We start from the raw sequence: 26,906 nt of genomic DNA, 5'->3' as shown, positions 1-26,906 counted from the left end.
GTTTCTTTAAAAACAAAGCAAATATCGTCTCTAAGCTACTCATGTTATCAATCCTACGCCACTACTGGTAACAATCCCTCTTCCATACATGTAATGTATCTCATTCCACTAGCGGAATCATGGGCGCACTCCCTCCCCTAAAATTGCCCAAGTTTACTTTTTACTTCAATATACGAAGACAAATATTAAAGAATGCCCAAAATGCCACATTTCGGATTAGAACCTGTTGAAACTTTCTTTATGTTGTTCCCCCTTACTCCCTGTCAACGTTTTAAACCAAATTAATTTTGGCTCTGAGGTAGGGGCGCTAGTCAAACGATTCACCCATAAGTAACGCCCCCTCTAACATCAAATCATGGATCCGCATTCAGTGCCATCTTGGTACAACTCAAAAGTGTTTCAGTGGCATGGTAGATTGATCACTGCAGGTTAAACAATAATCTATTTAAACGTCATTCCGAGATCTTACTGCTATCAACGCTGTCGATGATGGTAAGCTGGTCCAAAAGCTGCTAGAGTTTGTCATGGAGGAGCAAATACATTCAACGGATTTGAAAGGCAACATAAATATCAGTGTAATTCCTCTGGTGTAGATGGGGACTTGCCTGAAATTGTCTCCTATCATAATATCAAACAGGCCGTATAATATTCAGTATGGTACATCATCTATAACACAAAGTCGGATAAACCCCCCACAAAGGATAGATAGGAGCGGGTTTAATAAATTATAAACTAGACATGGAATCAATACTTACCAGCGACAACGTATGTTTCGTATCAGAAATCGGTTGATTCTCCTGCATGTTTCTTTCAGTTATAGAGTATTATGATTGCAAATGGTTGCACATGTCACTTAGCTAAGCCAACTTTCATCAACATTCGTTGCATTTGTAAAAAATCGTTTTCACATCACGGTGTATGTAAGGAAATGGAAACATTAAGAAATACAAGTACAATACCCGAACATGAAACCAACCTGTTTAGAGGCACAAGGAGCAAGGACAACCGAAAAAGGAAATATTCTAGTCTATGGTATATCAATATAAAAGTTACATAGCAAGTATCAGTGTGACAAGAATCCAGAAGAACGACACACATACTTTATTTTCCAATTCATCGTCTCTTATCAAAAATATTTATGTATTGACAGGGTATTACGGACATGTCGTATCAGACCGTATCAATCATCCGGTTAGATAAAGCTTATCTTCTTTTACCTTGCCTATAAATATTTTAGACTATGTTTGTTTTGGGCGTTATAATACTGTTTTTTTCGGATGCCGATGTTATCACTTTGGTAAGTCAGTTTTGCTTAAATTTTTATATAAAATGATTAAATATGGCAATGAACATTTTCGTTAACAGTCGAATGTAACATTTAAACACATTATATCCGAACCAGAACCAATTAGACATCGATGTCTGTGGTATATATCTACAAGATAGAAATAGGTGCCTAAGAGTTTTGATACTTTTTAATGTTAACTCCACCAGTTTTTTATTTGCAGGTACTTTTTTCGGAAAACGAAACATATATAGATTCAAATTCAATCGATAGTAAACTAACATCTGATCAAACGTTTGATATCGTCGAGATAGCGGTGTTTCATTGTGTTTCATTTTCTTATCTGTTGTGAACAAGGAAGTCGAATAGGAACAGCTACGTGATAATTAAAGCATGGTTTTGAATTTTGGATAAAATGATATTTATTGAATCTATTCCAAACCATTGTAACTGGACGTGACTATTTTGGTAATGTAATTAACGATAATTAAATATATTTATGTTATATTTAGATATTATATTTAGATACAATAGTTAGCTATATATCACCAGCATTTCGGCTGTGATACCTGTATGTAAGTACAGTATATAATAGTTATTAATTATTACATAAATGTATACATTAGGTACGTAACGGTACTAGTTTTACTTTATGAGCCTGTCTCTGTGAAAACCCTTGATATGTTTGGATAAATCAACCATGTGCCTTAATTAAAGAATTCCGAACTAAAACTATGTTTTTTTTTTTCAAATTTATGATTTTAAGCAGTGCGCCTGTCCTTTCACATGCGTATAATGATTTTTTTTCGAAGTATATCACAAAAAAAGTTTTTCAACCCCGAAAGTATTCACATTTATTTATAAATGATAGTTGATAAGCTAAAGGAGTAAACAATGTGTACACCATTCGGACGTTAACAATTTGCGAAATCGAATTTCGGACTTTCCTCATATATATGTACATATGTGACCCTTTTCATTGTCAAAGCAAGAATCCAAACTATCTCAGGATTGATATAACAAAAGCCAAATGTTTGATAGTTTAAATTACGTAAAACGACCTGACGAATAATTGAAAGAGGAATCATGTTTTTTAGGAAAAAGAAAACGATTTTTTGGCATGGTAACGAGTATTAAACAACATACGATAAATGGCAATTTCGATCCCATTTTCTTCGCAGAAGAGCATGCAATAACATCAAACACAATTAAATCGCTTTTACGGCCATACCAAAACTTATGTTTTCACTTAGTTCAAATACTTTTGTTATAGTTGTTGTGAAGTCGACCAGCAGCCCATTGATGGTGCACTCTATTTGATATCTTATTAATGTATTGGTGCATTTTTAAAGCACCGATCATTCATTACCTTGAAAAATTGAAAAGGTAAGTCCACTCGCAAACTCTTTTATTTACATTGGAACCGGGCCAAACGAACGCATTCTTATTTCGATTGGCTGCATGCTATCTTTTAAAAGCTGCCCCTTTTATTTCATCTTTTCAGACAATAAGAAATACCGGCCATGGGTGGATTATGCTGCCGCCAGAAAAGTGAATATGTTACACTAGCTTTTTCATTATTCCTATCAGTGTGTAAATATTTATTTTACAAGTTTAGTGTTATTATAAATAGTATTGTTATATTCTCTTCTTAGAGCAGGCAAGTGTAATGCTTTGAATTTGGCACAATTCTTGTCATAATGTTCCGTCGAGCATTTTTTTTTATAAAAAACGTTCATTACATGCATGCTTCTTTTAAAACACGTATTAATTTCAGAGACGCAAGAACCTTATATTGTGCGAGGTAAGACATTTCTTAGAACAATTGTAAACAGTTCCACGAGTATCGGCAGTAAATGACGTATTATAAGTAAGGCATATATTCTCAGATAAACTTAAAAAAACACTCAATTATGTTTGGTTCATACATAAGAACAATCACTAAATGACTATTTATTCGGTCAGCTAATATAACACTTTCATTTGAGAGACGGCGCAACATATTATCTTGCGTTAGGTTAAATTTAAGTAATACATATATTATTGATAATAAATTATAATCGGTTTCCATTCATGAACGTGACCAAAGCCGTTTCAGTGTGATGCATATAAAATGTGTTATTGTTTTGGTTCGTGTGATTTTGACCATATGTATGTGTAATGCCCTGGATCCGTTTTGTAGTCATGAATTGAAATGATCTCAGTATGTATACCCATTTATAGATATATCTATCTTGATGCTTTACATAAATGATTTGCCTCTTTCTCGTACAATTGCGTCACTTGAAAATGTTAGTGCCGCATATAGGTTCTTAAAAATGGCACTCATGAAACTGCATAGGAATGTTGGCAAGCGTGTTTTTTATATAACAACAAGTTTTGTGACATTACACTCTGTCTAAAAAAGTTACATCCCTTGACTATGCAACAGAAATGCAAGTGATATTTGTATTTGGCCGTTTAGTACTTAAAGTAAGTTGATTAGTTCCCATTAAGCCTTTTAAGCAATTCCATTGTCTTGAAGTTGATGCAAGCTCCAGTTATGCATACATGTGTTTTCGGTGTTTCCATTGACCGTTCAAAGGCATTACCTAAACATTTATAAGCATTTGCTTCGTATGTACATGACGTTCTCGTTTGTGTCCATGGTGATCGTAAACAAATCGTGACAAATGTTGGGACCGGGTTAGGTTGGATATTGAGAGTCTACAAGGTCTTAACCATGTGCTTCTAAACAGTGTTTTCGTTTACAATGCTAGGCGTGTCCCTGTCGTTTTCATTGCATTATAACTTTATAAGCAACAATGGTCTAAACACATTGTGTTGCGGGCTGCGCATTATTGACCTACAGCCATGAAACTTTATTGTGTCTATTAAGTCTTAATCGTATGCTTCTAAACAGTTTATTCGTTTAAAATACTTGCTACTAGGGGTGTCCCTGTCGTTTCCATTGCATTATAACTTTATAAGCAACAACTGAACATATTGTGTCGCGTGCTGCGCATAATTGACCTACAATCATGAAACTTCATTGAGATGTATTAGTTTTGTTATTTTGCTTCATACGCGTGGGTATTGAAATTAAGCCTGTGTTAAAAACAAATTGAAGTAAGGAACAAGATCAGGTTGTTGCCATCTGTGAAAATAAAAAAAATACGTCTAAGATGTTTTATAAAACGAGCCCCTGAAACATAGAATATGATTCACCCTGGTGTTGTTATGACTATGCACAATTATCTTATCTATTTTAGATAATGTATATAGTGAACTGCCTCATGACTCCAGAAGAAATACAGGTAAAACAAATTTGAAACAGGAAATGATATAAAAACCACAACATAATAGCTTTAGTACATCACATATTTTTTTGTTTACCTATTTTAAAGTCATTGTTATGAAAAATCACCGAACCCCCGAGAATAATCTACGGGGATTCATTAGAAAAAATAACCTCCATTATGGAAAAAAACACGTAGAATACTGACTCTCTGTAGAACGTTTTGTGTTTGCTTTATATTCGTCCTTTTTTAGCAGGTGCGGCCTTGCCCGAAGAATCATTGTATGAAACAAGTAGGTTGATGTTTCTGCGTAGTATTACAATACCATATGGATCGTGTAGCCGTGCCACGTTAATAGTCAATGGCGTTGTTCTTACCTTGCCTAGAGCATTTCTCATTCAAACATTAGAAACTTTGGTAACAATATATATTATAGTAAAACGAACAGATACATTCTGACGGTATGGCACTTTAATAATCAAAATGTCACTTTGACGGTCGTCACACATTTTACTATATGTAAAAGCAAAAGTCATTTATAATTCAATTATGATCGTTGAATAAAAAAAACAACACTTTTATGAAACATATCATTCGATAAAAAAGTAAAAATGATATGTATGTTCAAACTTATTATATACGAAACACATGCGTTTAACAAGTCGTACTAAAATGTGTTTGTTTTCCAGTTGCCTATGCACCAGAAAGCATCCACTCTCTTCATCCAAGTGCGCCCGGCCTAGAAGAGACAAGTAAGTTTTGCCAGAAATTATTGGGGACATCTTATGAACAAGTGTGCGACAAAATAAAGTAAGATTTAATTAAATTAAAATAATTATATAGTGAGTCTCACAAAATGAATTGAATCTTTTACAGACAAAATGAAATAAATATTTGCCTTAACTGACAAATAAAGTTATTGGTTTGAAACGGACATTACAACTAATCAGATATTTTGCTAACAAAAAGCGACCGTACGATAAGTGCGTAATAAGATGGCCCCATAAAATAATGACCAAACACTACCAACATATCAGTAACATTTATCATTTATAATACAATCTTAACCAGAATAATATACATCGTTAAACCTAAACGAATACCTCATTTTGAAGGTAATAAATAAAATTTGGTCACAAAAGTTTTACGTTGGATGAACATTGTTTGCCTAAAAGGTTTGGTACAAACTGAAAAAAACTGGTAAAATATACTTGCACATTATATAGGGCGCAATAAATTAATACAAAAGGTTTAAGTGCTGATGACACAGATCAACCGTTAATCGTGTGCTTTTTGAGGCTGAATGCCCTCCTTTTTAATATGAACTATTCTCGGGATTTTAGTGAGTACTCGGGACTCCAGTGTTAAATCAAAACCACCGAAATTCAATGCTTCCATCACTGTAATTTAAATGTAGCTAAATACATGAATAAATAAATTATTATTTTTCGCTTTTTGTTAAAGTGACTTATACCTTGACCACAGGTGCACATCTTCACAAGCAGACTATCACCATTTGCAGAGACAAACATCGTACTTTACTTTTGCATGCTTTTGGTAATACTAAATATAATGCTTTATATGCCTAATTTTTGGTATATCAAGGGACATAATTTTGCTGAGCACAGCCAAAAACAAAACCCCAAATGCCCGTTTTCACATGCTGGTATACGTTCCTCTTTAGTTTCATGAATCATTGATAACTAATATATTTATCGAAAATGGAATTGAAACAAAATTTAATGATTTATATGTATTTGTTATGTAAGCAATGACCATGATTCTATTCTGACTTGAGGCAGCAACTCACTATAACCCTGGTCATCAACTGCACATGATGATTAATATTCCTGTGCAGTTTCATAGCTCCAGCTCTCATTCTTTTGAAAATATGAGCAACACCACAGTAGTGCATGCTCTATATAACTCCCTTATAAGTGATGGCATAAAAATATAAAATTTGCAAGGTTATAATTCGTTTTTCTAACTCTAACTCTATGATCTGTTTTGTTGCACAGGTGAAGTCCTTGAAAATAGAACAGTAACATGTGTAAGTATAGGTCTTCAAGTACATATATAGCTGATGGTAAGAATGATGAAACGAATCGCAAACAAAATCAATTGTAATGCAGTAAAAACAACACATTGGTATAAAGGCCGGTTTTAAATGTTCCCAAAATAATTGGAATGTGTTGGATTTCACTTGTCTAACAGCCAGTTCCCGACGATATATCCGATATGGCGCGTGTATAGTGTTATCAAGTTCACACCTCTGGCATTACGGGTCCATCGTTGTAAAAACAAGACAGACGAAGATGACAGTTGTAGGAAAAAAGTTTATTAATTTATTAATTCAACAAAAACATCGAATATTCGAATACCGATTTTGACATTCGAATACCAAACGTTCGATCGAATATTCGAATATTCGAATATTCTTTTGCATCCCTAAGTAATGCATATCTTTTATATATTGATATACAAGCAAGGCATCACTAAGTTTTAATATGAAGTTTAAAATGGAAATTTAATTTTTGAAATCATTACACTTAAAAACAAGTATGCAATTCGCGTCATATTGAAGCTACTACTACCGTTTGTTCATTAACCTGATTGAAGACATCCAATGGAGAGGTCAGCGTGAAGAGATCAGCGTTGTTCTGTGCGGCCATAGACTTTGGTACCACATACACGGGCTATGCATTCTCTTCGAAACACGACCATACAAGAGTGTTCACAATGACCTCAGAGGAAGGGTCTTCAAAGGTACATACAATACTTGATCTTTGCATATTACTTATCACACCATGTGAAAGACAATGTATTATCAATTCGTTACTGCTTCCATAGGAATTTGCACAGGGGTTATTAATCATATCTAAAGTCAGTTTCTATGATAATTTTAGGTTCCAACAGTGTTACTATTTGACCAGAATAAGAAATTTCATTCGTTCGGCTACGAAGCACAGAAAAAGTATAAAGAACTATTAGACCGGGACAACCATAGGGAATGGTACTTATTTAAGGAGTTCAAAATGACGCTTTTTCAATCAAAGGAGGTATAGTTAATATGGATTTATTCTGAATATATTTAGAGCATTTCAATGAAGATATTGTAATGTACCCGTTTGGCAATGTGTCAACTACTATATAGAAATAAAACTTATTATATGAAATATCATCGAATCCAGTGTATAATGATATTTCCCATACTGACATATACGTGGGAACGTCGTCTGATATTTCAGTCCGTTTTATTTTAGCTGAAAGAAAATACACCGCTGAAAGACTTCCAAGACAAAATAGAAATGCCCGCCATTGACATTTTTGCCTGTGCAATACAATTCATCAAAACGAAGCTTCTAGAAGACCTCGCCGAGAGAGGTAGTGGCGTTCTCGAGGGTGACATACATTGGGTTCTTACAGTATCAGCAATATGGACGGATTCCGCAAAGCAGTTCATGAGGAAAGCAGCTGCTAAGGTCACATAATTAATTCAGAAATTCTGAAGACGTTTCTGCTCTTAACTTTATCATGGTCCATGCATTTAATATCACTTTGCAACAACACCTCGATAGCTCTGTTGTTCATTTTATTCCGACTTTCAGGCTGGGATATTGAACGAAATGCTTTCTTTAGCGCTAGAACCTGAAGCAGCTTCCGTGTATTGCCGAGAAGACTTTCCTTGCGTTGGTAAAGTAGGAACGAGGTACATTCTTCTTGATCTCGGTGGTAAGTACGGCTTCTTAAATGTGTATAAACATGAATCATGTTTAAGCTATTGATTTACTGTTTTGTGAAATTCTATGACCGTTAATATATTTTGATGCACGTGGGTCGTATGTCTCCCGTTCAAGTGTCTGTTGGAACATAGCTTTGTGCCATTAAACAGGACCTTTGTTTATGTTTGGCCACTTGACCTGTAGTTGAAATTGTATATTTACCACGCTCTCTAGATTATATCCAGTGATGTTGTCATAGGCTGAACAAAAAGGTCAAAGTGAACACAGGTATCTATGTCGTTTGAGATAATGAAAGCAGGAATGTTTGTTTCTGAAAACAGAGAACACCACTGAAGTAAAAAACAAACGGGGTTTTGAAATGATGCACTACCCGTAACGTTATTTTTCACGGGCGTGATGTATTGTGATCTGTAAAATTGCCTTTTGTTAGTTTCATTGTACAATATATCACTGTTGTTTGCAGGAGGTACTGCTGATATAACGTGCCACAGAGTTGAAGATGGTGGATTGAAGGAGTTACACATACCACAAGGGGGAGGGTTTGGAGGGACGGACGTAGAGGAAAAATTCAAAAAGCTCCTCGTTGATATATTTGGTTTGGCAGCAGTTAAATCTTTCAAAGAAAAACATTTGAAAGAGTTTTGGGAGATGTTGGCCGACATTGAGATATCGAAAAGAAAGTTTGATGGGAATGATCAACTTGTTGTAAATTTTCCTGCGCAATTTAGGGAAAGTTTTGGCGAACAGGAACATATTGATGATGCTTTGCAGAAAGCAGGATGCTATAAAGATATCGAAATCAAACGCGGCAGAATGTTCATTTCGAAAGACAAAGGACAATGGATCTTTGATAAAACAATAGATCAAGTTATCGAAAGAACACAAATTCTCTTAAAAGTGATTGGCGATGTTGACTATATAGTACTAGTTGGTGGGTTCTCAGAGTCAAAATACCTTCAGACGAGAATGAAAGAAACATTTGGGGACAAAATTGTAGCGCCTATAGAGCCAAGGACCGCCGTTATGAGAGGAGCCGTGTTGTTTGGTCAGAGTCCTGCTGCAATTCAAACTAGAGTATCAAAGTATACCTACGGTATCGCAACAATGAACCGTTTCAAGCCTGAAATACATTCAGAAGAAAAACGAATCGTGATTGACGGACACGAGTATTGTGATGACATATTTGAAAAGCATGTTACCATTGGACAAGAGATAACTGTCGGACAAAACATGAAAGAGATGACCTATCATCCAACTATAGATAACCAGGCACACGCTGCCCTGCAGGTGTTCGCGAGTTCAAAAGAAAGCCCCGAGTACGTGACGGATGAAGACTGTCAGCAGGTCGGCTTGGTGCTTGTGGAATTGAATACAGACCGCAAGAGGGACTTTGAAATCAAAGTTAAACTAATATTTGGTGGAACCGAGATACAGGTGGAAGTCCGGGATGGACACGGAAAATCTATTAAAGAAGCCAGGATGGGCTTCTTAGGCTAGTTCAGCAAGTGTGACTTGGCAGACTGTTTTTGTAACTGATGGTATTGTGTCAACACTTACAATTCTAAACATTCTTGATATATTTATAGCATGCTAACAGGACCACTTTTACCACAAAAATGTAATGAAATACAACATATACATATGATATGTAGCCAAAAATTACCAACGTTCGGAAAAGTGATTGCGAACGAAAATACTTATGGTTGATCAGTTGGAATGAAATAAATTTATTTTTCTAGATATATAACTTTTGAATAGTTTTCTTGTGATTTGGTATATAGGTTTACAGTACGTTTTTGTGTATATACTGCCTGTACTAATTTCTTAGTATTCTTTTCCCGGTCTTAAATATTTTGTCCGAACTGTTTTTATTAGTGAGTTACCTTCATACATGTAAGTATATTACTTCTGTAATCGGTATTTAATAAAGATTTACAAAAGAAATTCATCTATTCCTTTCCTTTCAAACCTAAAGTTTATGAATCTACCAGTCTAATTTATTAATATTATAACTTTTGCAAAACAATATCGTACAATCTGTAGTTACCTGCAGTGTTAAAAACATGTTCCCTAAAAGAATCCTAAACAATGTTTATGCTGTGAAGAAATGAATCAGAATGCTTTGCAATATTGGTACCGAAAAGACAATCAACATCTTTAAATTGCAAATAAGCGAACGTATCTAGATTGTCGGTATAGGGTCTAATCACCGCTTCTGTGCCAAAGCCATGTTGTTTGAGATAATGACAATTGTTGCAAATAGAAAACCACTGATGTCAGTAACTGCCAGGGCGGACGATGAAGAAAAAAAAGCTAATCGTTATATACGGTTTGACAACGGTTATATCCTTAATAACAAAACACTTAAAAGAGGTTTGGGAAACATTGGCTGACTTGAAGATATCTACAAGAAAATTTGATGGAACTGATTAATTGGTAGAACACTTTCTTGCCAAATTTAGTGAAGTTTATATCGATCAGGAACATATTGGTGATGTTTTGCAGAAAGCGAGTTGCTCCGAAGATATCAAAAGCAAACGCGACCGAAAGCTCATTTCAGACAAAAAGGCCAGTGGAGTTTTTTCCCTCGAAAATGTGACAGATCAAAACAGTCAACATGTCGGCTTTGAGGGCAAGGAAATAGACACCGAAAAGGGATCGATAATATGAACGGTAAGATGATGTTTAATGGAACCGATATACAGGTGGAAGTCCGATATGGCAGGAAAACCTCATTTAGGATGCCAAAATTGACTTCTTAGTTTAGTTCAGCCATTGTGAATATATTAAAAAGTATAAATGATAAATTTCGCGCTGAAGTTGTATACCTTAATAAGCCTAAAACTGCTGTATTGAGAGGAGCCGAGCTGTTTGGTCAGAGTCCAGCTACTATAAAAAGAATGTTTTAATGGACTCAGACACTTCAAAAAGGACGCTATGATAATTATTTTAGGGCAGTTTAGTCAGTGTGATCTTGATGACCGTTTTTAGGCTTATTAGATGAACATTTTATGTGTATTCACAGAAAAAATTGTTGAGGAAAGCAATTAGAAGTCAATTTATAAAAAAAACATTTAAAAAATCTTATAAGTGCTTCTTGCTTAATGTTGATACCTTCGCTGTTTTACTGAGAAATGTGTGAACTGTTTGTTCTGGTTCTTGTAGGCTTGTAAACAAAAAAGTCAGCCTTGGTCTGAGGCAGCCGGGATTAGACTCTGCCGTCTTATGAAAGACCATTGGGCTCTGCTTTTCGGAGAGGTGGTATAAGAAAGGTCTGTCACAGATAATATTACCTGTCAAACCTGGCGGCAGACGATACTTAATGCTCTCTAGCTCAAGTTCAAAGCGTCAATAGCTGTCAATTACAAGGCGCCGGTTCCCAAATAGTGCATATAACTCAAAACACACAACAATAGCGGTATAGCGAATCATCGTGCCGCCGCCTGACACAAATCCATCAAAAGGTAAGTGTGACCGTCCTAAAATGATACCGCGCGAAGATTTCTTCTTCCCTTAAGCTTCCAAAGGGTTATTCCTGTCCCGAATCGTGTAAGTGGCATTTGCCTCTGATTAGTCCAAGTGTAGCCGCCATGTTTGAAGTTTGCAAGGCTTCTTAATTATAGATGGATACTGATATAGATAACATTAACGTTCAAAAAAACAAAAATTAGATTTGCCCGGTTTTAATCATTTTAAGAGAAGACAAAGGTAGACTATGCCCCAGAGATCGAAACCCGGCTATACACCTTTATTTCCTAAAAGAAATATTATGTCCTTTATTACAGTGCACCATATTCTTCAGTCTGCACCTGATAAAACAGTTGATAATATAAGACGCATATTTTTAACCAATATCCCTTTTAAAGGCACAAGGATCGATGCTAAATTAACAAATAAAAAAATGTTAAAAATAATCGGAGCGTCACATGGAGGCGTCTGCTAATGTGTCAGCGTGTGCAGTAACCTTCAAAGATAATAGAAGCGCTTCATGGAATGATATGTAATTGTCGGGCTTGCAGATATCATCAATGCATTCCGTTCACACAGATCAGACAAATGTATCCTAATGTGTATTAGGACAGTCTGTGATTTCTTCAAAATGATGCAATCGGAGACAATTTTAAATGTTAACATAAAAAAAACACATTGAACACTGCGCAAATTTATATATCGCGACCTTCATTACTATACTATAGTTGAATCATAACATTTGCCGTTCAGGACCGCTATCATGATCATATTGAATGCAATGGAAACTCCTTAAACTAAGAGGTTGTTTTGTCCTTGGCAAGATAAAATGTTTACGGTTTTCGCACTTTAGTTCTGCTCCTGATAAAAAAGTTAAGAATTATTCAAGTGTTAATATTTCATCAATGTTAAAACATGACAAGTATTAAGAATCTAGAAAAATCGACATGCGTATTTTATCTTTCAATTCACTATATCCTGTCAAAAAGATATACATTTTAACTCTTTATGGTACGACATGTCTGATCGAATCTATTTTATCCGGCTAGATAAAGTGATATCTTTTACAAGGGTCATCAATTCTATAGAAAATGTTTTGTTTGAGGGAAATTTTACTGGTTATTTGGATGTCGGTGGTGTCAAGGTGGTAAGTCAATGTTGAGTAAATGTTTAAAATTTGAACACATAATTTTCATAAATGCTCTCGGTAATACTTAAATATAATGTAATTTATACACATTAATTATTCATTAAACAAAGTTCCTAACCAGAATCACTCCTTAAGGATTAGCATCAATGTATAAATCTGAAGTAAAAACAAATCCATTAATAGTTTTAATGTTTTTTAATGTTCATCATAACAACTTTTTATTTTATTTCATATAATATTGTACAAATTGTGTCCTGTTCGGTTAAAACGTAAATTTGATGCTAAATAACCAGTTCAATTCTGTTTCATCAATTCTACACAGACTTTTATACGAATGGCTACGATATATACATAATTTTATGTATGCAATATATTTGCATAATTGTATTCTAGAGTGGTTATAAAACAATGCTTCTATTTCCTAATGGGGATATATGTCATTGTTGAAGTAGACCTTACATTTTCTATATTGTTATCAATCCAAGGAACATACCTCTCGTTAGACTGCGTGAAATTTAATGCAAAAGCGCAGGTGATTTTAATTTTATATACTGTAAACAAACTAGATACTGTTACTATTAATGTGTATGACATGATAAACAAACGTGGTTTGTTTTATCAATATTAAAATGACACTCTTTCAAAATCAATACATTCACATGTATAAGAAACATTAATTTTGATTGATAAACCTTTAACTACTTACTTAATAATGCATTTCAGGAAAATGTTTATTACTGATAACAGTTTTTAATAGCAGAAAGCCCAAAGCTATTAAATGATTGGTAAGTGCTAAAAGATTTACTGCGTTCTACTATAGTCTCATAAGGTAGAAATGCCGTGTTTTATGCTCATTTCTTTTAAACTTAACTCGGTGTCTTTCATTAGAACCACTGTTTTCGACATTAAATAATCTTTTATATTATTTAAACAATTATATTAATTGTGATAAATCTAGTCTGAGAGTAGGAGTGCATCTTAAACATTCAGCTATGAAAAGTAAATGTCTGCCATTTTAACATTTAATGTGCACTGTGGCTTTTTATTTGTATTGGCAACAATTTGAACTTTAGTGGAGGAAGTCTTCAAAAATAAAGTTACTAAACTATTGCATATTCTGCGGACAGTTTTTATGTCATTTCTATATATGATTACAGGGCACAAAAAGACGTAAAAAAATTAAAATAAAACAATTCATAATTATCAATGTAAAGGTTTTTACAAAAACTACGAAACAAATTATTTAAGCAAATTCACCGGATGGCAGATAACTTATCTGGTAACCTGATAATATATGTGTTTTATCTTAGTAAGAGGCTTGTTCAACGAAATTACTGATAAATTACTCAAATCGGATCATTTTACCCTGACACTGAGTAGGATACGTTGTTATTTTGGTGACATTGCAGTTTTTGTTTATCAACAGTGTCGTAGGCAGATTAAATAAAGATAAATATTTAAATGACCAGGGCTGATTTTCCATATAAGTCTGAATTGTATGCAACATATTTGCATAATTGTATTCTAGAGTGGTTATAAAACAATGCTTCGATTTCCTAATGGGGATATATGTCTTTGTTTAAGTAGACCTTACACGTTCTATACTGTTTTAGCTTTGATTGGTAAATACTGTTTTAAGCAGGGCTGAATGGCAAAACAAAGCATAGAACACTCTGATGACAACAGTACAAGTCGCTAAAAAAGAAATACTTGTAGGGATAAAGGTTATGTTGTGTTTGTTTTTTATTTTCCAAAATAAATTGATATCGATGAACATACTTTAAATTAGAGGATGTTTCTTTACATCTGTGAATTATTTTACTTGTATTATTATATAAATGTTTATCATGATTGTGTTATAACAACGAAAATCCTCAATAGCGGATTGTGCACGTGCCTCCGTGGTGGAAATTCCGATCCGCCTTGTATTCACGTGAAAGATACATAACTATATTATAACGTTTATTCGAATATCTATGAAACCTCAGCACGATAATGTGTGCCGCGAACGCCTAAAAGGCCAAATGCTACAACTTGGCCAAATTAGGGACAACCTTGTTTTCTTTATAGTTTTATTCATACCTCATGGTTCTCAAATCCCACTTCGACAATATTTTGACGCCAGTCGCTGTGAAACGCCTCAAGAAAAACACACATTTTTTATATGTGTTTGGTTTTATATTTCCTTTCATACATCTTTGTAAGATTGAGTAAGTAAATAACACGTAGTATCAGGTTCTATCCTCTTACTAAACTATCATGTATACAAAACAACGGAAGTGACGTCGATGTTAAGTCATAACGCCGCGACGTCAAGTTACGTAAGTTCGCACGACATTGTGTAGTTTGAACGACGAAGTTTATCGGTTTTCTTGTTATGCATAACTGACCAATAAAGTGAATTGAGTCAATTATGGATGACCATAAGATTAAGCTAAGGTGTATATTGCATTCCAATCCATGTCGTTTCAGTCCCGTGTGATTTCGACGTTACATATTTGTTTAATACTATTAGATTTAACAAGCGTTTTGAGATTGTCCTGAATTTTACGTTTTATGCAAATGTAACTCTAGAGTTGTAACTGTAGTCACGAACTTTGTTGCACTCGAAAAGCTATTGATGGGAATCTAGTTTTGAAACACAAAATTCACGAAGGAAACAGCGTAGACTTGCAATGTTTCGCCTTCAGTATACTTCTTCTGTTATACACGTTTCTATGCACACTCATTTATCCCTGCGAACACATCTCGTCGGAATGAGTTTTATTCGAGCGTGTGAGCATCTGAATCACGTCCCGTTTTCATACAATATTTGACAAAAAAAAATTGCCAAAAAATTGACTCATTATCTATCAAATCTCATCATATACCTAGTATATAATGATCCTTCCTTGGATCTACGTACGTGACTTTTCTTTGTCTGCAACATATACTACCAGCAGAAGCACATCCTTCGTAAAATACGCTTTGTGTCACAATCCAAGGCCTCTTATTTTTTAAATACATTTTACGTCGATGATACAAAGAGAAGCTTTTTTGCTACGTGCACATGTTTGTATCCTCCACTAAGGTGTTCTCTTTATTAACGCGAGGCCTACTAAGGATAACATTGATATCAAGTATAAACCAATACATACCATTATACTATATATTTTTTTATCAATCATAACCCATTATCATTTTTTCTCACATGTAACTGTTTACATCGAACCCGAGTCAGTTACTTTTTCTATTGAATTCTGTCACTGCCAAAAAGAAAATGTAGTGTTAAGTAACTTTTATTTAAAAAAGATTTATTATGTTGTTACTGAAACAAGAAACGGGGCAAAATAAGAATAATAGATTTTTTCTCCTCAATCATTACGATGATACCTGTATAAAATGCACTATATTGTTTGATATAAAAAAATCAGATCCTTATTTGCTGCCTATAGAACCAGTTGCTAATGTGGAGGAATAGATAATACCTCCCACTTGTTCTTCTTAGGCTGATAGCTGTATCATACCCAAAGATGCCATAGGTCCAACCTGATATCTCTTATAAGATATTTGCATCTTCAAATAGTATCGTTTTGATCAAAATATGCCATGTACTAGACCTACAAAATGATATTCAACACTATGTTCAACACTATATTTTTAGGAGCATGCTTGTTACAAAATGTTAGGAATGATATGTATAATGCCCAAGTTTTTGAGTTTCAATAAGTAAGATAAATGCAAAGAAAAACAGTAAGAAACAAAATTAATGGGAATTCGAACAAGTAGATGAAATATTTTTTTATTAAAAGCTTCTATTCATTTATATTCCACTAGGTTTTTTTAGGAGCTCTGTTAATAATTGATAATTGATGGTGTTTAATCATCATATCATGCACATATTGCACAGATCCAATGGAGAGGTCAGTTGGAGGATATCCGATGAAAATCAGCGGAAAGAAAACCAATGAAGAAGTCAGCAACAAGAGATCCGATGGAGATGTCAGCGGGAAGAGATCCGATGGAGAAGTCAGCGGCAAGAGATCCGATGGAGATGTCAGCAGGAAGAGATCCGATGAAGAACTCAGCAATAAGAGATCCGATGGTGATGTCAGCGGGAAGAGATCCGATGGAGAGGTCAGATGGAAGAGATCCGATAAAAAGGTCGTCAGCGGCAAGGGATCCGATGGAGAGGTCAGCGGAAAGAGATCCGATGAAGAGGTTAGCGGGATGAGAGCCGATGGCGAGGTCAGCTGGAAGAGATCCGATGGAAAGGTCAGCGGCAAGGGATCCGATGGAGAGGTCTGCGGGAAGAGATCCGATGGAGATGTCAGCGGGAAGAGATCCAATGGAGAGGTCAGCGGCAAAAGATCCGATGGCGAGATCAGCGGGAAGACATCCGCCTTGTACTGTGCCGCAATAGATATTGGTACCACATCAACGAGAGTTGCATTCTCCTCTAAATACGATCCGAAAAAAATATTCACAATGTGCACGAAAGGACAATCAAAGGTACGTGCATTTAGGGCACTTTACTAATACGGTGCCATGAGCCCAAAGTTAAAAATATCTTTGTTTTTATGCATGCTTGGGCTGACGTAACGAGACACAACTACTCAAGAGAACAGACACAGATTATATATATATATATATATATATATATATATATATATATATATATATATATATATATATATATATATATATATTAAAAGTATCGTATTGAATCATGTACATCTCAGGGTTAATTCTTGTAAAATATGGTTAATAGTGGGGTCTAAAACTGGTTTCCGCGACCAAAACTTGCGCGATCAAAACATTGATCCGTTAGAGGTACATGTGATGGATATTTTTTCCCCAGGAAGTATCAACAACATAGGTTAAACAAGTCAGAGTGTTTAGAGAATTCTAATGAAGTTTAAGGTTTTAAATAAACATCGTATAGGCCGAATGCTAAATAGTTTTCTTTGGAAATGGTTTTCTTGATATATAATTGAAACCCGAATGATAAATGTTGGTTTTTAATCTTAGAAAACGTGTGATTTATTAAACATCCTTAATCTAATTTATGTTATTGCAAGCTTCCAACAGTGGTACTATTTGACCAGAACAAAAAGTTTCACTCGTTTGGCCACGAAGCAGAGGACAAGTATCGAGAACTATTAAGTCAGAACAACCATAGGGACTGGTACCTGTTTAAGGAATTCAAAATGACGCTTTTTCAAACAGGAGAGGTATGTTAGGTTATAATACACGTATATTGCTGTAAGTTATGGTAGCTGTTTAATGAATTCGAAAAAAATGCTTTCAATTAATGACGGTATGTATTTTGATTTCTGGGCAAATTCATATAAATAAACTAAAATGCATTGATTAAAATATTTAAGTTATCAATTAATTTAAGCCTTTTAATTAAAAAAACATGACCGTAGCTTAAGCTTTCAGTTTTAAAATATCACCGGATGCATATTTCAAAATGTAGTTTTTGAAAGCATATATATTCATTCCACAATAACATTGTTCCATAGATGTACACGTTGTTCTTTATATCCATTGTATTTTAGATGAAAGAAAATACACCTCTGAAAGATATTCAAGAGAGAATAGAAATGCCCGCCATTGACATTTTTGGCAGCGCAATACAATACATTAAAAAAGAGCTACTGGAAGATTTACACAGGATTAGCAGTTGCGTACGCGAGAACGACATACATTGGGTTCTTACAATGCCATCAATATGGCATAATTCCACAAAAATGTTTCTGCGGAATGCAGCTAAAAAGGTCGCAGTATGTAGTAATTCTTGCATTTGTAATCACTTTGCAACAACACCAATAGCTCTGTTGTATTTTTATTATTATTTTCAGGCTGGGATATTAGATGAAAGGCTTTCTTTAGCTCTAGCACCAGAAGCAGCTTTCGTCTACTGCAGAGAATATTTTCCTTGCATTGGTAAAGTAGGAACGAGATTAATTGTTCTTGATCTCCGTGGTAAGTACATGTTTTCCAATTATATAAGATATATTAAGTGAATGTTTTGAAAGATAACTGGAGTAGAGTTAGTGCTGTACTTACCGTAACATTACTATTCACGGAAATGGTGTGTCATAATCCGAACGATCCCCTTTCATGAGTATTATTTACAACCCACCTGTTTTGTTTGCAGATGATACGACGGACATATCGTGCCACAAAGTTGTAGATGGTGGATTGAAGGAGTTAAAAAGATCGGAAGGGGGGGATTTGGCGGGACGGACGTTGACGCAAAATTTAGGAGACTCCTGGTAGACATCTTTGGCTCAGCAGTTAAAACTTTTAAAAAAAATTACTTGAACGAGTATTGGGAAATGTTGGCTGACTTTGAGATGTCCAAAAGAAAATTTGATGGGAATGATCAACTGATAGTAAAGTTTCCTGAGCGTCTTTATGATATAATTTTATATGGAAACCATGAAAGTATCGATGATGTGTTGCAGGAAGCTGGCTGCTCTGAAGACATCAAAATAGAACGCGGCAAAATGCTTATTTCAAAACACAAAGGACAATGGATATTTGATGAAATAATAGATCAAGTTATCGAATTTCTTTTTATAATGCTTCAAGATGCTGAGTATATAGTATTAGTTGGCGGGTTTTCAGAGTCCAAATACCTTCAAAAAAGAATGAAAGCGGAATTCGGGGATAAAGTTGTAGCTCCAACAGAACCAAGAACTGCTGTTATGAGAGGTGCCGTGTTGTTTGGTCAGAGTCCAGCCTCTATACAAACAAGAGTATCAAAGTATACCTACGGTATCGCAACTATGGAACATTTCAAGCCTGGAATACATTCAGAAAATAAGCGTATCGTGATTAATGGGCATGAGTATTGCGATGATATCTTTGAAAAAATTGTCACCATTGGACAAGAGATAACTGTCCGACAAAACATGAAAGAGATGACCTATCATCCAACTATAGATGATCAGGCGCATTTTGTCCTGCAAGTGTTCGCGAGCTCTACTGAGAACCCCAAGTACGTGACAGATGAAGACTGTCAGCAGATCGGCTTGTTGCTTGTGGAAATAGACACAGGGGGCAACAGAGACTTTGAAATTAAAGTAAAACTAATATTTGGTGGAACCGAGATACAGGTGGAAGTCCGGGATGGACACGGAAACTTGATTAAAAACGCGAGGATGGACTTCTTAGACTAGTTCAGCCAGTGTAACCTGGGTGAATTATTTGATTCATGGAGTATTTAGACAGCATTTGTATTCCTGATCAATCTTGACATATATCAGCATGCTGATAGGATTACTGTAATGCAAGAAAATAGCATAGTATTTATGTTAATAATAGCAAAAACACGCATCCACATATAGGTTTACTATGACTAGATGAACATTTAAGGTCTCATACAAATTCCACCAAAGTGATTAAAGGCAATACCAGTGCCTGTATTATTAAACAATTATTAGAAAAATTACTCATGTGATTATAAATTTGAGATTTGGTATATCGCATGAATAAAAATAAATATAAGATTGTGGGGGTTCCCCGTGCTTTAGTTTCAAAACCCAATGAATTTTACCATTTCATGCAATTCTGATTTAAGGACGCTGGTTTAATGTCGTATCCTATAAACTGTAGCTACTCGTACTTCATCTACAATATTAATGTCTACCAAATTGCATGCTCTAAAAAAACTAGATATCAAAGAACTTATTTTTTTTTTAAGTTGGGTGGTATGAGTTATAAACAACAAATGTTTTCGCTCCGGCGTCAAAGAAGTATTATTGCTATATGGTAACCATTCACAAATAGTGCGCATTGCAGTGAAGATTGTACATCAGAAGCTGGTATTTTCGTTGATTGAAAACGAATCCTCTTTAAAAACAGCTTAAAAGGGTTATATGCCTAAAACAATTGACGTTGTCTTAACTTTTGACGATCATGCTATTCATATATCAATTAATTTGAGGTTCTTTTCCCTACATAATGTTCATATATCAGTTGATTTTAGGTTCTCGTGTCGTGCATGTACCAATTGGAGAGAAGATCTCTTACACTTTTTGAAGACTTTTACGAGATCTTTTGAGATATCCGATATTTCTTAACAGTAAACTTCAGCTCTATTTCAATAAGAAACATATACATTTACCTCAAATTCAATACAAATATTTTCTTTTTATCAACAAAAGGTGTACAAATGACGTCGTAAATTTCAAGCTTTCCATTGCCATTAAATAATAGTGTTCGGTTGAATATGACAATGTCCTAAAAATAAACATTACAAAAAACTAAATGATTTTAACAGGTACTTAATATGTTTCTTTAAAACACAGCAAATAACGTCTCTGATCTACTCATGTTATCAATCCTACGCCACTACTTGTAACAATCCCTCTGGCAAACATGTAATGTATTTCATTTCACTAGCGGATTCATGGGGAGTGGGAGCCTCGTGCACTTCAACCCCTAAAATATTTACTTTTTATTTCAATATAAGAGAAAAAGATTAAAGAAATACGCCAAAATGCACCATTTCGGATTAGAAAATGTTGAAATTTTCTTTATGGAGTACCCCCTTACTCCCTTTCAACATTTTAACCCAAATCAATTTTGGTTCTGATGGAGGGACGCTAGTCAAAAGGTTACCCCACCCCTCTGACATCAAATCCTGGATCCTACTTGGTACAACTCAAAAGTGTTTCAGTGGCATGATAGATTGATCACTGCTGGTTAAACAATAATCTATTTAAACGGCATTCCGAGATCTTACTGCGATCAACGCATTCGATGCTGGTAAGCTGGTCCAAAAGCTAGCTCTAGAGTTTGCAATGGAGGAGCAAATACATTCAACGGAATTGAAAAGCAACATAGATATCAGTGTGTTTCCTCTTGTGTAGATGGGGACTTGCCTGAAACTGTCTCCTATCATAATATCAAACAGGTCGTAGATAATCCAGTATGGTACAGCATCCATAGCTTGGCGTTGGAGACGGCGCTGTGCAAACAGCAATACATACAAATTGCAGGATAATATAATAGTTTTTGCAAATATTTTGTTAAAGTTGGATAAATGCCCCACAAAGAATAGATAGTAACGGGTTTTATAAATTATAAACTAGACCAGGAATCAATATCTACCAGCGACATCATATTTCGTACCAGAAGTCCGTCGATTCTCCTCCATGTTTCACTTCACTTTTAGAATATTATGATTGCAAATGGTTGCACATGTCGCTTAGCTAAGCCAACTCTCATCAAAATTCGTTGCATTTGTAAAATTCGGTCTTCACATCACGGTGTAGGTAAGGCAATGAAAACATTAAGAAGTAAAAGTACAATACCCGAACATGATACCAAAATCCTGTTTAAAGGCACAAGGAGTAAGGAAAATCGAAAAAGGAAATATTCTAGTCAATGTTCCATCAATATAAAAGTTACATAGCAAGTATCAGTGTGACAAGAATCCAGAAGAACGACAAACATACTTTATTTTCCAATTCATCGTCTCTTATAAAAAATATTTATGTATTGACAGTGTATTACAAATATGTCGTATCAAACATATATCATCCGGCTAGATAAAGCTTATCTTCATTTACCTGGCCCATAAATATTTTAGACAATGTTTGTTTTCACGCAATGATACTGTTTTTTTCGGATGCCGATGTTATTAGTGTGGTAAGTCACTCATGTTTTAAATAAAAATAATTAAATATGCCATTTTCGTTAACATTCGAATTTATCATTTAAACACATTATATCCGAACCAGAATCAATTAGACATCGATGCCTGTGGTATATATCTAGTAGATAGAAATCGGTGACTAAGGGTTCTGATGGTTTTTAATGTTAACTCCACCAATTATTTTTTTTATTTGCATTTACTTTTTCGCAACACGAAACATATATAGATTCAAATTCAATCGCTGTTAAACTAATATCTAATCAAACTTTTGATATCGTCGAGATAGAGGTATTTTATTGTGTTTCATTTTCTTAACTGTTGTGAACAAGGAAGCCGAATACGAACAGATACTTGTTGAAATAAATTAATTGAATTTTGGATAAAATGATATTTATGGAATCTATTCCAAAACATAGTTACAATTGCAATTGGACGTGCTTATTTTGGTAATGCGATTAGAGACAATGGGATATATTTATTGTATATTTATATATGTTATATTTCGATTTCGATTGTGATACTCGGATGTTATTATGTACATACAAGTTATAAATAATTGCGTAACTTTATATATTCGGTACGTAACGAAACAAGTCTGCTATATGAGCTAGTGTCTGTGAAAGCCCGTGATATGTACGGATATATCAACCATGTGCCTTAATTAAAGAATTCCGAACTAAAACTATGGTTGTTGCAAACTAATTATTATATTCAGTTCTTCTGTCCTTTTCACTTGCTCAAACTGATTATTTCAAACTATATAACATGTTTTTCAAGTCCGAAAGTGTTCACATTTATTTAAAAATGATGGTTGATTAGCTAAATGGGGACGTTAACAATTGGAAAAAACGGATTTTGGACTTTCCTCTTATATATGTACACATGCCACGCTGTTTGTTATCAACGCAAGGATACAGATTGTCTTAGAATTGATATAACAAATCTTTGATAGTTTAAATTACATAAGACAAAATGATGATGAATTAAACGAGGAATCATGCTTTTTAGGGAAAACGCATTTTGGCATGACTGCAATGCTAGGGGTTTTAACACCATACGGTAAATAGCAATTTCGATCGCTTTGTACATCGCAGAAGAGCATGCAATAACAACACACTCATTTAAATCGCCTTTACGACCATACCAAAACGCATGTATTGACTACTTCATTTGTTTGTTATAGTTGTTATGAAGTCGACCGACAACCTATAGATGTTGCACTTAATTTGAAATCTAATTGATGTATTGGTGCAGATTTAAAGCACCGATCATTCAATTCTTTAACCAATTGTAGAGCTTTAGTCCACCCGCAAACAAATGTTTCATTGATTTAGATTGGAACCGGGCCAAATGGAAGTATTCTCTTTCCGGTTGAGGGCATGTTTATCTTTTTAAAGATGCTCCTATTATTTAATCTTTTCAGACAATACAAAATATCGGCTATGGGTGGATTATGCTTTCGCCAGAAAAGTGAATATGTTACCCTAGCTTTTTCATTATTCCTATCATTGTTTATATATTTATTTTACTAATTCAGTGTTGTTATAATATAGTGTTAAATTCTCTAATAAGATCAGACAGGTGTAATGCTTTGAATTTAGCACAATTTTATTATTATTTTCAATCGATAATTTATTTTACAAAAACGTTCATTACATGCATGCTTCTTCAACAACACATGTTAATTTCAGAGACGCAAGAACCTATATTGCTCGAGGTAAGACTTTTCATATTACACTTGTAAACCAATATCGGCAGTAAATGACGTATTATAATTAAGGCATATATTCTCAAATAGACTGGAAGAACACTCAATAATGTTTGATTCACACATAAGAACAACCACTAAATGACTATTTATTCGGTATATATATATATATACCGCTTAATGCACATACTTTATATAGTAAAAACGTACGGGGGGATTGTGCGTCTATTAGGTCTTAACTGTATGCTTCTAAACAGTGTATTTAAAAATACTTGCTACTAGGGGTGTCCCTGTCGTTTTCATTGCATTATAACTTTTTTCAAGTATGAATGGTCTGAATATATTGTGCCGGAGATTGCGCATTATTGACAAACAGCCATGAAACTTTATTGGAATGTATTATTTTTGTTATTTTGCTTCATACTCGTGGGCATTGAAATTAAGCCTGTGGTAAAAATAAATTAAAGTAAGATTCAAAATCACCTTGTTGCCATCTGTAAAAATCAAAAATACAACTAAGATGTTTTATAAAACGACCCTCTGAAACACAAGTATAAGATTGTCCTTGTTGTTACGATTGTAATGACTATGCACAATTATCTTATCTATTTTAGATAATGTATATAGTGAACTGCCTCATGACTTCAGAAGAAATACAAGTAAAATGAACTTGATACTGGAAATGATATAAAAACCACAACAATATAGCTTTAGTAAACAAGTCACCTATTTTAAAGTCATTGTTATGAAAAAATCACCGAACCCCCGCCCCCGAGAATAATCACCGGGAAAAAATAAGCACCAGTATGGAAAAAAACACGTAGAATACTGACTCTCTGTAGAATGTTTTGTGTTTGCTTTATATTCGTTCTTTTTAAGCAGATGCGGCCGTGCCCGAATAATCAATGTATGAAAGAAGTGAGTTGATGTTTCTGCGTAGTATTACAATACCATATGGATCGTGTTGCCGTTCCATGCTGATAGTCAATGGCGTTGTTCTAACCTTGCCTAGAGAATTTTTCATCCAAGCATTACAAACGTTGGTAACAATTTATATAATAGTAAAACGTACAGATTCATTCTGACAGTATGGTACTTTCGACGGGCGTCACATTTTTACTATATGTAAAAGCAAAAGTCATTTATAATTCAATTATGATCGTGGAATTAAAAAATAACTATTATGAAACATATCATTCGATAAAAAGTGAAAATAATATATATTTTCAAACTTATTATATACCAAACACATGTGTTTAACAAGTCGTAATAAAATGTTTCTTTTCCAGTTGCCTATGTACCAGAAAGCATCCACCTTCTTCATCCAAGTGCGCCCAGCCTAGAAGAAGAGACAAGTAAGTTTTGCCAGAAATTATTGGGGACATCTTATGAACAAGTGTGCGACAAAATAAAGTAAGATCATCAATTTCAATTAAGTTATATAGTGAGTCTTACAAAATAAATTGAATCTTTTACAGAAAAAAATGAAATAAATTTTGCCTTAAATGACAAATCACGTTATTGGTTTGAAATGGACATTACAACTAATCAGATTTTTTGCTAACAAAAAGCGACCGTACGATAAGTGCGTAATAAGATGGCCCCATAAAATAATGACAAAACATTACAAACATATCAGTTACATTTATCATTTATAATACAATCTTAACCAAAATAATACATCGTTAAACCGAATGAATACCTCATTTTGATGGTAATAAATAAAATTTGGTCACAAAAGTTTTACATTGGATGAACATTGTTTGCCAAAAAGGTTTGGTACATACTGAAAATGAATAAAATAAATACAAAAGTCATTTTTTTTCACACCATTAACTACTTTTGTATTGTTCGAAATAAATGTGATGAAAATGTGCGATTCATATACTATTTCAGATGTGTCTGATGTTAACGGGGAGTATGCAGAAGTTTCAAGTAAAAAACTAAATACGCTGATTATTGTACTAGTTTGGCACAGATAATCATGCATTTATGATTAGCCATTGCAATTCACCATGCATTGTCTCATGGATACCCATGAACTCGGTAAGTTACGTATGACCAATAATATGTAGGAGATGAGGGATGCATATACGTTTGTAGGGATTACGCAAAATCCTTAGGTTTCAAGTGCTGATGACACAGTTCAACCGTTAATCGTGTGCTTTTGAGGCTGAATGCCCTCCTTTTTAATATGAACTATTCACGTCCTCTTATTGTGTACTCGGGTCTCCTACAGTGTTACGCCGAAAATCAATGCTTGCATTACTGTAGTTTGAATTTAGCTAAATACATGAATTATTATTTTTCAGCTTTTAGATAAAGTGACTTAAACCTTGTCCACAGGTGCACAAGCAGACTATCATCATATTCAGAGACAAACATCGTACTTTACTTTTACTAACATGCTTTTTGTAATACTAAATATAAAGCCTTATATACCTAATTTTAAGTATAATATAATTCTGCTGAGCACAGCGCCAAAAAGAAAACCCCAAATGCACGTTTTCACATGCTGGTTTACGTTCCTCTTTAGTTTCATGACTCATTGATAACTCACATGTTTATCGAAAACGGAATTGAAACAAATTTAATGCTTTATATGTATTTATTATGTAA

At 34.3% G+C, this 26,906-nt stretch overlaps 2 protein-coding genes across 4 annotated transcripts; both read left to right on the top strand.

Moving 5' to 3' along the window:
- Nucleotides 1-1,230: 1,230 nt before the first annotated feature.
- On the top strand, nucleotides 1,231-10,179 carry LOC128227113 (heat shock 70 kDa protein 12B-like). 3 transcript variants are annotated; one of them, XM_052937327.1, is made up of 12 exons: nucleotides 1,231-1,297; nucleotides 2,790-2,836; nucleotides 3,063-3,089; nucleotides 4,537-4,581; nucleotides 4,817-4,855; nucleotides 5,253-5,315; nucleotides 6,582-6,613; nucleotides 7,183-7,329; nucleotides 7,470-7,622; nucleotides 7,827-8,045; nucleotides 8,172-8,295; nucleotides 8,770-10,179. In XM_052937327.1, exons 2-12 carry the CDS (start codon nucleotides 2,809-2,811, stop codon nucleotides 9,801-9,803), a joined length of 1,911 nt encoding a protein of 636 aa, XP_052793287.1. In that variant the 5' UTR covers nucleotides 1,231-1,297; nucleotides 2,790-2,808; the 3' UTR covers nucleotides 9,804-10,179. The 3 variants fall into 3 exon arrangements, with proteins under 3 accessions (XP_052793287.1, XP_052793290.1, XP_052793288.1); XM_052937330.1 differs by lacking the exon at nucleotides 1,231-1,297 and adding an exon at nucleotides 1,654-1,753 and having other exon boundaries at nucleotides 4,820-4,855; XM_052937328.1 differs by lacking the exon at nucleotides 1,231-1,297 and adding an exon at nucleotides 1,654-1,753.
- A 9,071-nt stretch (nucleotides 10,180-19,250) lies between these two features.
- Nucleotides 19,251-20,096, top strand: LOC128226111 (heat shock 70 kDa protein 12A-like). The gene has a single exon (XM_052936003.1). The coding sequence runs from the start codon at nucleotides 19,251-19,253 to the stop codon at nucleotides 20,094-20,096; it is 846 nt and encodes a 281-aa protein (XP_052791963.1).
- Nucleotides 20,097-26,906: the final 6,810 nt, after the last annotated feature.

Source organism: Mya arenaria, chromosome 3 (assembly GCF_026914265.1).
Source record: "Mya arenaria isolate MELC-2E11 chromosome 3, ASM2691426v1".
Lineage (NCBI taxonomy): Eukaryota > Metazoa > Mollusca > Bivalvia > Myida > Myidae > Mya > Mya arenaria.
The sequence above is the reverse complement of the archived record's forward strand: the minus strand, read 5'-3'. Positions and strand labels throughout refer to the sequence as shown.

Coding starts and splice junctions, on each gene's coding strand:
- LOC128227113 (XM_052937327.1), top strand. CDS start 2,809: ATGGGTGGATTATGCTGCCGCCAGAAAA. Junction 5,316..6,581: donor GCCCGGCCTAGAAGAGACAA/GTAAGTTTTGCC, acceptor TTTGTTGCACAG/GTGAAGTCCTTGAAAATAGA. Junction 8,296..8,769: donor CATTCTTCTTGATCTCGGTG/GTAAGTACGGCT, acceptor TGTTGTTTGCAG/GAGGTACTGCTGATATAACG.
- LOC128226111 (XM_052936003.1), top strand. CDS start 19,251: ATGTTGGCTGACTTTGAGATGTCCAAAAGAAAATTTGATGGGAATGAT.